Source organism: Sciurus vulgaris (assembly GCF_902686455.1).
Source record: "Sciurus vulgaris genome assembly, chromosome: 15".
In the NCBI taxonomy this organism is placed as follows: domain Eukaryota; kingdom Metazoa; phylum Chordata; class Mammalia; order Rodentia; family Sciuridae; genus Sciurus; species Sciurus vulgaris.
The window spans coordinates 35,939,944-35,953,528 of NC_136476.1; the positions used below are offsets into that span (position 1 = coordinate 35,939,944).

General features: G+C 33.2%; 1 protein-coding gene across 12 annotated transcripts in view; it reads left to right on the top strand.

Moving 5' to 3' along the window:
* The window catches only part of CNTLN (centlein), a 376,749-nt gene that overhangs the window by 205,389 nt on the left and 157,775 nt on the right, over positions 1–13,585 (top strand). For all 12 annotated transcript variants that reach the window (XR_013759643.1, XM_079113162.1, XM_079113161.1 and 9 more), the window contains 2 exons: positions 532–653; positions 2,025–2,144. Coding sequence is in view for 11 of the 12 variants with exons in the window: in XM_079113162.1 (XP_078969288.1) it covers positions 532–653; positions 2,025–2,144 (242 nt within the window). In the remaining variant the exon portion in view is untranslated. The remainder of the gene's footprint in view (positions 1–531; positions 654–2,024; positions 2,145–13,585) is intronic.

A 13,585-nucleotide genomic window follows, 5' to 3' on the forward strand; every position in this document is an offset into this window, starting at 1 on the left:
TGGAACCCCAAAAGATTAAATTATGCTACTTTTCACATAGGTCTAGCCTTATTTTCTTCCTTTCATGTAATCCTTGTGCTTTATTCTATATTAATCATGAGTCTGTGGCCTGAAGAATTGGTATTACTATGATTAATGTCTCTATATTTTAACAAAATAGTCTTCCTTTATGTAGTGTCACATCCTTCTGTTGGTGAAAAAGAAAAAAATTAAAAATGTGTTAAATGAGCTTATGAATATTTGTATGTATATTAATTAACAAGGAAAAAATGAAACTAATTTTATAGCAGAATTTGGAAATTATTTAGCAATTTAAAAAACTGCAGTTGAGTAGGTCGAATTTATCAAGCAAACCAAATCTTCATCTTCAGGAATTCTTTCCTTTCTTCACTTAAAGAACTATTACAAATGCATTCATGTTTACACACTATTTTCTTTCAAATTTCATATTTAAATGGGTCACCTTTTCTTTGAAAAATTGCACCAATATTTTCATCAAACTTGTACACTTGCTTTTTTTGTGTTCTATAGAGCCAAGAAAATGATGAGCTAAGAGATGCCCATGAAAAACGCAAGGAAAGGCTACAGATGTTACAGACCAACTACAGAGCAGTAAAAGAGCAATTAAAACAGTGGGAAGAAGGCAGTGGCATGTGAGTTACATAGCTCATAAAGACATTTCCCTAAATATTAAATGGAATGGAGTAGCATTATATAGGTGTTTTAATGGCTTTTGTTTGGTTTTCAAGAAATTATTTGGTAGTCAAATCTTTATTGTCAATTTTTAAATGGAGAACATAATGAATGAAAGTAGAGAAATTAAGTTACTAGTTTTATCTTAGATTTTCCTGTCATTTGCAGATGACATTATTAGTAGGTGATTATGAATTATTGTATATATTTTTACAATCCAATGGATGAACTTAATAAAAGTATATATAATTAAAATAAAAATAGTCAATATTCATGTGATTGAAAAACTGCTTTCAAACAAATAAAATACTGGAGTTAAAATGTTTATAACCCCAAAAGTGTTTAAGTTTTAATGGAAAGACAAGAGAAATATGAAATTCACACATATAGTTAACTATCTTAAAACTACTTCAACCTAGTATGCAATTTGAAGATCTTTACTATCCATCAGTTTGTTCTCCAGCTTATCTGAATGAATTGGTGGTCTCAGTTCAATTGCTCTGAACAGGTGTTCAGATCTTGGTTAGTCGTAAGTGGCTCCCCTGTTAACAGTATTAACAGAGGGCAAAGGACTGAATGAGTACAGAAAATCTACTACCCTCTCATCTTTTGAGATGGATCCTTTAGGGCAATGTTGATGATACACATTGGTCTGCTCTGCAGAGAAATACTGTTTCTATATTGGCCAGTACAGCACTTTTAAAAAATAAAAATGAAGGATTTGTTTTATGTACAGAAAATGAAAATGTAAAGGACATTTGGCATCACTTGTAGATAATTGTCACGTCTAATTTCTTTCCTTTGATGAATGGAAAGTATTTCATATTGTGTGTCAGTAAAGCAGTGACAAAGCAATTTGTCCTAGCTTTAATATCTCCTCACTACAAAAGTAAAATCTCTTTACTGATATGTTCATTACTATTATCTTGTTCTAAGATAGGGCATGTATACCACATTCAGATCGGGTGGCAGTAAATTCTGAATGATTGCTTATAATCTATTTTTGGAGACTTGTTATAGTTCTTCAGTTTATGTTTTATTATTAATGGACTAGAATCAGAGAATTGAACCTAAGAATATCATGTGTGTGATTAAAAGTTTGTTCTCCACTGTAGGAATTTAGCTTTAATAAATTATAATACAGGATTTTAATTTCTATACGATTTAATTTTAGGAAATTTATCCATTCACTTATCAGTGAATGTGAATTAGAAATTGAAAAAATGGTCAATAGATGCATAACAATTTTAAGGAATATATAATTTAGTTTATTTAGTTTTTATTGCACTTTGAAAATGTTAAGGAAAAAAGCAACTTTATTTTTAAAATAGGATTGAAATCAGAAAAGTAAAGAGAGCAGATCCCCAACAACTTCGACAAGAAGATTCTGATGCTGTATGGAATGAACTGGCATATTTCAAAAGGGAGAACCAGGAACTAATGATTCAAAAGTGAGTTTTTTGGTTTTTTTTTTTTTTTTTTCACAATATATACATAGATAAATATTTGGGCGACATTATTTGTGACTTAAAGATGTTAGAGAAGTACCTTATAAAATTTTTAAATGAAATAATTTGGATCGTGCTGATAGAAATAACAACAACAAAAGATTAGCTTTTTATACACACAAACGTGTGCACACACGTATGTATTATGAAATAACAAGTTGCACATTTGCTAGCTCTAACAGAAACTGTATAATATGATCTAGGGATTGTGTTAATTAATGTGGCTCTCATCTGTTGGAGGTGTCGCTCTTCATTAGCCTGTATTTTAGACACTGCCGTGCTTCATTTTTGGAATGAGGTGGAGAGGGGATAACCTAGCCAGCCATCCTTGTTTGATCTCCTAGATACATACGCAATGCAGAATGCCTGAGCTCTCTTGGTTCCCTGCCCTGTCCTGCTAATCCCAGCTGAGCTCATTATGGTGTAGCCTTGCTGCTACTCTTGGAGCCAGAGCTGTCCAAGCTAATTACTGGTAGCAGCAGAACTGCCTGTTAAGGGTCTGGTGTGGATCTGCTAACATGGTCCTTGGTAGTGACCTGCAAAAGACACGAGGGAATTGCTTTCTTTCTTGCTGTGCACTGCCTGTCCTTTGGGCTTAATGCTGATCCCTCCACATAGGTCTTTTAGCTGCCCTAAGTATAAAACTTGATGAAGGGTACTCATATTTTAGAAAACATACAGTTTGCTTGCTTGATCTTATAATTCACAGACTATTATATTCAGCCTAGCAAAGAAAGATTTTTTTTATGTGCTGTTTTTTTTAAAGAAAAAAGAAGAGTTAGACCAATATAATTAGCCTCTTCTGCTACTTAACTGTTTTTATTATTTAGAGTTAATTTTTGACACTCAGACTATATGATATTTTCGAAAGCCTGAATGTCTTTTTGATTGCTAGCATGTGACATGTTATAATTGTCACTGAATTTTCTTAGCTATAAATCTCGAACTAGTTTTATATACTACATTATAACATATAACTTTTGATTACAACCTTTTCTATGTAATGATATACTGTTTGAGAAAATTACCCTATCACATTTAAATGCATATTCCTATTGACCTCACCATACAATATGTTCTATTAGTTGTCAGTATTTGATGCTGATAATGAAGTCTTTTGAAAATTATTTTATAGACTACATATATTTGCCCCCAAAACATTTTCTGATACTTTTAAATAGTTTTATTGAAATATAACTCAGGAGTCATAAATTTCACCCATATAACAACGTATTTCAGTGACTTTTGGTATATTCAAAGAGTTGTACACCATCTGTCATTATAATTAATTTTAGAATATTTTCATCACTTATTAAAAAATTTTTTTTTTAAAAACCTACACAAGTTACCTGGTGTGGCCCAGCCCTTTCATCCACCCTTCTCAGACCTAGGCAACTACTTATTAATCTACTTTCTGGGCCTGTGGACTTTCCTGTTCTGAACATTTCATATCAATTCAATCGTATAATATGTGGTCCTTTCTAGACAAGTGTCTTTCACTTAGCATGTTGTGGCATGTGTCAGTACTTTCTCTGGTAATCTTTGATGACTGTCTCCAAAAATGAAAGTTAATTTTTGCTGAAGTGAATTATGTGAGAGACCTAATCTAACTAATTTTGAGATCTATTCAGGAAAATTCAGTCAGAGATTATAAGTATACATTTTGAGGTTTATTTTATTCATTAGTGAAATAGAATGAAAGAAAAAGTAATAAGACCTTTTAGGGAAAATTAGGGAGCTCTTAAATCCTACTTTGTTCACCCAGCAGTGTTGTACATTGGAAATAGCTCTTTGAATAAATTGCTAAGAGACATTATTAACATTGTGGAAGTTTCCCCTGAAATCTGTTTAAATTCATCAATGTGATAGTCATTTGTAAAATAGTTGTTTTTCAGATCAGTCCTAGTAAATAGTACTGATATTTTTCATAAAGCATTGAATGAACCTCAAGTTGTCTAGAAAAAGTTTCCTAGAGAAAATTTATTTTGCGAAACTTTATTCAGTTAACTAAATGTGTTGGAGTTCTGCTGTCACGCACTCTGCTTGGTGAATGAAATGAGAACATCAGATGTTCTACTTGCAGGTACTTACATGAACACATTTTCAATTTGAAATATTCTTAATGAAATATGATGTCAAAAAATAAAATTAATATCAAAAAGTATGTTCAAACAAAAAGATTTATAAAATCTCAGTCTTTTATTCATTGAAGTTTATATACTGATGAGGGCAGGAGTTTTGTTTTCCTTTTTTTTCTTAAATTTTTTATTCAGTACATTGACATTTTTACGGTGTAGTTTTATGAAATTATAACACATATAACATTTGAGTAACTAACACCATGATCAGGATGCAAAAATATATCTCAGAAACTTTCTTTGTTCTGCCCCTTTGTAGTCCAATTATTCCACCACCTCTATACTTGACAGGCACTGATTTGTTCTCTCTTCATGTAGCTTTGCCTTTTTCAGAGTCATATACATGGAATTATATAAACTAACTTTTAGAGGACTGGCCTCTTTCACTGAGCACAGTGCCTTTGGGATTCATTCAGTTTATTTTATCCAGTTTGTTCCTATTTATTGCTAAATGGTATTCCATTGTATAGGTTTATTACAGTTTGTTTATTCATTGAACAACATTTGGGTCATTTCCAGAGTTTTTTGTTTGCTTATTTAGCATTTATTAATAGAGCGGCTATCATAGGTTTTGTGTGAGCATGAATTTTTTATTCTTTAAGGTAAATGTTCAGGAGTTGCACTGCCAGATCATATAGTCAGTCTATGTAGAACTCTATCAGAACTTGCCAAATTGTTTTTTGAATTAGCTACTCCATTTTCATTCCCACTTCATGAGAATTCAGTTGCTCAAAAATCCTTGTCAACTCTTGGTATTGTCACTAATTTTTAAAGATTAAATAGGTATGTAGTGGTAGTCCATTGTGATTTTAATTTCTATTTCCCTAATGACTAATGATACTGCATTTTATGTGCTTATTTGCAGTCTTTGTTCTTTGATCAATGTCTTTTCAAACCAGTTGCCCAATAAAAGTGATTAGTTTTTAAACAAATTGTAGTTGTTTCTTATTGTTAAGGTTTAAGTTGAGATTTTCCTGGTTTTTGGTTTGATGAGTGATTTTTAAAACTGTTTCTTGCACTTTGGAATATTATTATGGAATAAGACTCTAGATCTTATTGAAATCTTTTATTTTAACATGCCACTGATGACATCATGCCTCATGGCATTATAAGGGTCACCTCATTGCTGCTAGGAAGAGGTGGAAGTCTAACCTCCTAATTTGACTTTTTCTGTTAGTGCATTGAATTGAGAGTGAAGGGGTTTCTGCATGTTGTAGATGATGGCTTCTCATTCGGTTTTCATTAACATAGAGTGCAGGAAGGACTTCCAGTTTTTTCCCCCATGTTTATGACTGGATTAGGGTAGATCAACAAGATTTCTTTCCACTTCTCTGTTCTTTTATTGGCCCTTTGCTAAAGAGAGCAAGCTTTCTTGAGGATTTTTTTTGTGTCCATTAGCATTTCTGAGTTGTAGGTTTCTTTAGTCCCTAGTTTGGGATGAAAAATGAAGTAAACCCAGGAAACTCACCACTATGAGTTCTTCCAGTGTTGTTCCTCTACTCCTGAGGTCGTTCTTGTTGGCACCTTAGAGTCATGTTTTTAATGTATAATTTCAGGGTTTTATATTTAATTAGTAGGAACAAATGTATTTATTCCTTCTTAATTAGGAACCAGAAATTTCAACTTGTTTTTCTGTGAACCCAGAAGGTTTATTTTTGTGTCATATATTACCCTCTGATTTAATATTCAGACTTAAGTATTTAAGAAATAAGATTAATGTGATTTCTGCTGTTCTAAGTATCTTAAGACTAGAATCCATAAAAGAAGATATACTGCTATTACTACTTTTAAACCAAATTTTTTAACTGTTTCCAAATCTATCTTAAAAGTTGAGTTAGCTGTTAAGTTTTCAAGACTCTAATTGAACATTACACTCTACAAAATATGATTTTTAAAGAACAATACTGCCACTGACTGACATTATAGTTTTTTTGCCATTGAGTATGGTGAAAAATATCAGTTGCTACTACAGTAGGGAACACTAAGGACTTGGAAACTTTCCATGGAATATAGTTCATGCAATATTTCATGTAGATTTATGAAATACATCTATATATTATATAAACTATATTTTAATAAAAGATGAAGAAATTGACAATCCATGAACAAATAAGTTGGCTGGCTTCTTTAGTATATTCATATAGTCTTTCTTCATTCATTCATTCATTCATTCATTTCGTTCTTTCAGTATTTGAACAGTATAATTCAGTCAGGCACTGAATATACAATGATTTACTGAAGTATGATTGTTTCATAATATGAGGGAGTTTAGTCATATGCTAGTACCTGCTACATGCTAGTGAGGTAAAACTACCCTTTGGACGCTAGATTGTAAGAAGCAAGAAAAGCTTTCAGAAATGCTACTGGACATACTCTGTTTTCTTGCTTGGTTGAGCTTGTTCTCTTACCAATGCTAAATTACACTTAGGAACCTAGAGAGTCAAATGTATGTTAACATTTTCCCATTGGAATAAACATATTTGTGGCTAGGCAGGATGCCACATACCTATAGTTTCAACTATTTGGGAGGCTGGGACAGGAGGATTGCTTGAGCCTTAGGGGTTTAAGGTTAATTAGCCTGGACAATATAGAGAGACTTTGTCTCCAAAAAAAAAAAAAAAAAAAAAAGTACATATTGTTTCAGAATAGTGATACAAAGCTATAAAAGTGGCTATTACATACAGCAACAGAATAAGTTTTTCCAGTCCAGCAAATGATACATTGCACATTGTCAACCACAGTTACCTGTACCTGCTAGTTATCCTAGGAGTGATGACATTCATCATGAGTCCTTTGGATTCTTGATCAAATGGAAGAGCAATTTACAATGATTTGGTAATTTTAGTCTCTTTATACTAATCTGTAGCCTATATAAAATTCTGCAGCTGGGCACTCTGCTGGTCCACAGAGAGAAATAATACGTCACCCTGTTTTATCAGGGTACAGCTTACTAAGGAAGACAAGCAAAGGGTCATAAAAATAGAGAATAGTAGTGACACAAAGCAGGGAAAACTATATTATATTTGTAAGTGGGAAAAAACTGAAGCAAAGCTTTAAGATAATGATGTCACCTTGAACTGACTGCTACAAGCTCAGAACAAATTGACTATGTAGTGACCATGGTAAGATTCTATATACTACATACTACATACTATATACTATATACTATGTACTATGGCAGTTTGTTGTATAATTATTACTTAGGTTCATTACTTTTGTAAAGTAGAATGTAAAAAGACTAATATCTGAGATACTATCTAAAGTTACACTTTAAATCTGTATCACAAGGGCCTGAATTAAGGCAGTAGCAAAGATTAAGAAGAGATGTTTATGTATGATAGTAAAATATACAAACAAAAACTAAAATATATACAATTTTTCTTTGCTTCTATTGATTCTCACGTTTTTTCTAGAAGGTATAAAATTTATATTTCACTTTAACAACTTTAGTCTTAGAGAAATTCATTGGTTAATTAATAGAACTTTTATCTTTGCAGCCTCAATTTAATTGCCCTTTCTCAGAAGTTTTACTTATTTTCCTCCAGCCTTCACTTACCTATTTATGTATACTATAAAATTCCATACATAATTGAAACTACTTATAAAATGTTTATTCATGTGTCACTACCATTATGACATTTATCATATTTTGATTGTAGTAGAAACAAAGAACACAAGAAATAAACCCTAATAAATTGGTTTTCCATTATACTGTGCATGTTCTGATATAATGATTTAAGTAAATAAAAGTGTAGGACCTCTAATATTTATAAACCATGTTATAGAAAAAATAACCAATTCAGTATATGCATAGGGGATAAAAAATTGAGAGCTGGGAATTTTCAATGCATTAGTCAGATCAGACTGCTAAAACAAAATGTCATAAACTGAGTTATTAAAATAATAGACTGTTTTTTTTCTCACAGTTCTGAAAGCCGAGGAGTCCAAGATCAAGGTGTAGATGAATAGATTCCTTTTGAGTGGCCTGCTTCTTGGTGTGAAGATGGCTGCCTTCTCTCTGTTATCATGTATCAGAGAGTGTGCTCTCTCTCTCTCTCTCTCTCTCTCTCTCTCTCTCTCTCTCTCTCTCTTTTTCTCTTCTTTAAAAACCACTCGTGTTGGCACAAAGTCTCCATGTAATCCAATTTACCTTTCAAAGTCCCCATCTCCAAATACCATAACATTAGGGATTAATGCTTCAATATATGATTTTAGACATAATTTAAATTGGTTCATAGCAATCAACAAAACAGAATCTGATTTGTCAAGAATAATTAAATCAAGAACAGCGAAATCTAGGCAAACGATTCAGTAACCAGGAATTAATCAAAAGATACTTCACATCTTCATATTCTCATCCCTGTTGAACAAGGCAGGTCATACTCTCTTAAAAACATATTTTTTTTCTTCAGAACTCTGGCACCATTCTCATCTGATTTTGTTCTGTGAGTCTCTGGCCATCTCTTCACGTCCTCCTTTACCATCTCTTCCCCCAGACAGTTGGCTACTTTTTGTTGCAGTATTTTTGCATTGTGGTAGACATTTTCTGTATTCTTCCAGACAGTTTCATCAATTCCCATGATTTATATTATCATCCCTTGTTAATCGACTCCCAGATCTGATTTCTAGCATAGACCTTTGTTTCTAAACTTCAGCTCAGTATATCCAAATGTCTATAATACATCTCCCCTTTGATGTCTTACCCAGATACAACATGTCTACAACCAAATTCATGATATTTTTCTACAGATTTACTCCTTATCTAGCACTCTACATTTCAATAAATTGAACTGTGATTTACCATTTTGCTCAAACCAGATACCTAGGGTATTAAAATTGGTTTATCATTCTTTCCAACCTCTTCATTAAAATCCATACAAGTCTTAAGATTCCACATCACTGGTACTTCTAGAATGTATCTATTTCTTTCCATACTATTCTTAATGCCTTATCCAACCCCCCATATTTCTTCTCTGACCTCCTAGAGTAAACTTTTGAATACTACAATTGTCCTTATGCCCTCAAATCCAACTCTACAAAGTGATCTTTTAAAATATAATTTTGGGGCTGGGGATATGGCTCAGTTGGTAGAGTGCTTGACTTGCAAGCACGAGGCCCTGGGTTCAATCCCCAGTACCATAAACACACACACACACACACACACACACACATATATATTTAAAATTCTGAAGGACTAAGAATATAGCACATGTTTAGTATGCCTAAGACCTTGGGTTCCATTACTAATCCCTACACAGTCAAATGACAAGCACTTCTGAGCATTGTTCTCCCTATTTCTTTCTTTTTTTTTTTTTATTTATTTGTTTATTTTTTTTATTGTAAACAAATGGGATACATGTTGTTTCTCTGTTTGTACATGGCACAAAGGCATACCATTTGTGTAATCATAAATTTACATAGAGTAATGTTGTTTGATTCATTGTGTTATTTTTTCCCTTCCCCCAACCCCTCCCACCCCTCTTTACCCTCTATACAGTCCTTCCTTCCTCCATACTTGCCCCCCTCCCTAACCCTAACTCTAACCCTAACACTAACCCTTCCCTCCCCCCCATTATGTGTCATCCTCCACTTATTAGCGATATCATTCGTCCCTTGGCTTTTTGAGATTGGCTTATCTCACTTAGCATGATATTCTCCAATTTCATCCATTTGCCTGCAAATGCCATAATTTTATCATTCTTTATGGCTGAGTAATATTCCATTGTATATATATACCACAGTTTCTTTATCCACTCATCAATTGAAGGGCATCTAGGTTGGTTCCACAGTCTGGCTATTGTGAATTGAGCAGCTATGAACATTGATGTGGCTGTATCTCTGTAGTATGCTGATTTTAAGTCCTTTGGGTATAGGCCAAGGAGTGGGATAGCTGGGTCAAATGGAGGGTCCATTCCGAGTTTTCTAAGGAATCTCCACACTGCTTTCCAGAGTGGCTGCACTAATTTGCAGCCCCACCAGCAATGTAAGAGTGTACCTTTCTCCCCACATCCTCGCCAACACCTGTTGTTGCTCGTATTCTTGATAATCGCCATTCTAATTGGGGTGAGATGGAATCTTAGGGTAGTTTTGATTTGCATTTCTCTTATTACTAGAAATGTTGAACATTTTTCCATATGTTTGTTGATTGCCTGTAGATCTTCTTCTGTGAAGTGTCTATTCATTTCCTTAGCCCATTTGTTGATTGGGTTATTTGTATTCTTCGTGTAGAGTTTTTTGAGTTCTTTATAGATTCTGGAGATTAGCGCTCTATCTGAAGTATGATTGGCAAAGATATTCTCCCACTCTGTAGGCTCTTTCTTCGCATTGCTGATAGTTTCCTTTGCTGAGAGAAAGCTTTTTAGTTTGAATCTATCCCAGTGGTTGATTCTAGCTTTTATTTCTTGTGCTATGGGAGTCCTGTTAAGGAAGTCTGATCCTAGACCAACAAGGTGAAGATTTGGACCTACTTTTTCTTCTATAAGATGCAGGGTCTCTGGTCTGATTCCGAGGTCCTTAATCCATTTTGAGTTTAGTTTCGTGCATGGTGAGAGATATGGGTTTAGTTTCATTCTGTTGCATATGGATTTCCAATTCTCCCAGCACCATTTGTTGAAGAGGCTATCTTTTCTCCATTGCATATTTTTGGCCCCTTTGTCTAGTATGAGAAAATTGTATTTATTTGGGTTTGTGTCCGTGTCCTCTATTCTGTACCATTGATCTACCTTTCTATTTTGGTACCAATACCATGCCGTTTTTGTTACTATTGCTTTGTAGTAGAGTTGAAGATCTGGTATTGCAATACCCCCTGTTTCACTCTTCCTGCTAAGGATTGCTTTAGCTATTCTGGGTTTCTTATTCTTCCAGATGAATTTCATGATTGCTTGCTCTATTTCTGTAAGGTATGTCATTGGGATTTTAATTGGAATTGCATTGAATTTGTATAGCACTTTAGGTAGTATGGCCATTTTGACAATATTAATTCTTCCTATCCAAGAACATGGAAGATCTTTCCATCTTCTAAGGTGTTCTTTAATTTCTTTCTTTAGTGTTGTATAGTTCTCATTGTAGAGGTCTTTCACCTCTTTTGTGAGATTGATTCCCAAGTATTTTATTTTTTTCGAGGCTATTGTGAATGGGGTAGTTTTCCTAATTTCTCTTTCCGAAGATTCATCACTTATGTATAAAAATGCGTTGGATTTATGGGCATTGATCTTGTAACCTGCTACTTTACTGAATTCACTTATGAGTTCTAAGAGTTTTCTGGTGGAATTTCCAGGTTCCTCTAAATATATAATCATGTCATCAGCGAACAGGGATAGTTTGAGTTCTTCTTTTCCAATTCGTATCCCTTTAATTTCTTTGGTTTGTCTAATTGCTCTGGCCAGAGTCTCAAGAACGATGTTGAATAGAAGTGGTGAAAGAGGGCATCCCTGCCTTGTTCCAGTTTTGAGGGGGAATGCTTTCAGTTTTTCACCATTTAGAATGATATTGGCCATGGGCTTAGCATAGATGGCCTTTACAATATTAAGGAATGTTCCCACTATCCCTATTTTTTCTAGTGTTTTGAGCATGAAGGGGTGCTGTATTTTATCAAATGCTTTTTCTGCATCTATTGAAATAATCATGTGATTCTTGACTTTAAGTCTATTAATATGGTGAATTACGTTTATTGATTTCCTGATGTTGAACCGACCTTGCATACCTGGGATGAAGCCCACTTGATCATGGTGCACTATCTTTTTAATATGTTTTTGTATGCGATTTGCTAAAATTTTGTTGAGAATTTTTGCGTCGATGTTCATTAAGGATGTTCTCCCTATTTCAAAACCTTTTGAATCTATTACTCTTAAAGTTGAAATTCTCTATAATAACACATGTGAACATTAGCCCCTCCTTTTTTTAACCATTCATGCTTTCATTTTTGTTTTATGTCTAAAAATAAGTATGACTATGTAAAATATTTACAAAGAGTTACTGATATTTTTCCTAGTTGATGTTGAAAATCCTGATTAGTGAGATTGTCAATGTATCCAGTTAGGGTTTTGGTGTGTGAATTTTAAAAGGATTTTAAAATTCACACACCAAAAACAAAAACAAAAAAACCCTTCAATTTAATTTTAAAGTAGTGGAGAATTTTGTCCTCTATATTTTAATTAGATATAATTGTCTTTATTTCAGTGACCTTCTGATAATTTTTCATGATAAAATTTGTAAGATCAATGGCCTAGCACATATTGGAGCACTTTGCTCTCTTTTGCAGTAAATTTAAAAAATATGCAGGACATAGTTACAAATAATATTTTATAATGTTCAGTAATAATTAATGAACTAAAATGAGAATATTATCTTAGGAAAGTTGAGCCATTTTCTTTTTCCCCTAGCAAAACAAGATTCTTGGTCTTCTCAATTAAAAAAAAAAAATCTCAAAATGAAGATTTTAGGAATTGCATTTTTCTAGAAAGGGGTAAATAAAATTCTTAGGAAAGCCTATTTGTCAATGTTGACATATTTTGAAAAGAAAATTTATTTTTGGATAATCATTTGTGTGGAATATCATTTTCCATTCTTTCACTTTCAGCCTATGGATGTGTTTGCCTGTGAGGTAAACATATAGTTTACCTTACACAGAACATATAGTTGGGTCTTGTTTTTTAAAACATTCTGCCAGTCCAAGGCTTTTATTTGGGGAGTTGAGACCATTTACATTCAGTGGTATCATAGAGAGATGTTTATTATTTTTTGCCATTTGAATTTATTTCTAATGCTTATTTGTATTCTAATTCTCATTTGTGTATTTTTTCTTCTACTAAGTTCTGCATTGGGTTTTAATTTCTAAATTTCTTTAAATATTTTCTGCAATACTGGCTTAGTAGTCATGAATTCTCTTAGTTTATGCTTATTTTGGAGATTTTTATTTCTTGAATTCTGAATGAGAGCTTCACTGCATATAGCAATGTTGATTGAAAATTATGTTCCTTTGGGATTTGAAACACATTGTTCCAAGTCCTCCAGTATTTTTAGAGTGTCTGTTGAGAAATCACACATTTTCATTCTTGGTTTACCTCTAAATGTGACCTGACATTTTTCTCTTGAGGTTGTAGAATTCTATAGTAACTCTAGATATTTGGCATTTTAATTATGATATCTCATGGAGAGGTTCTTTTATGATTTTTGTCTATTTACAGTTCTAAATGCCTTCTTATGTGGCCCCCATCTCATTCCCAAGGTTTGGAAAGGTTTTGCTAT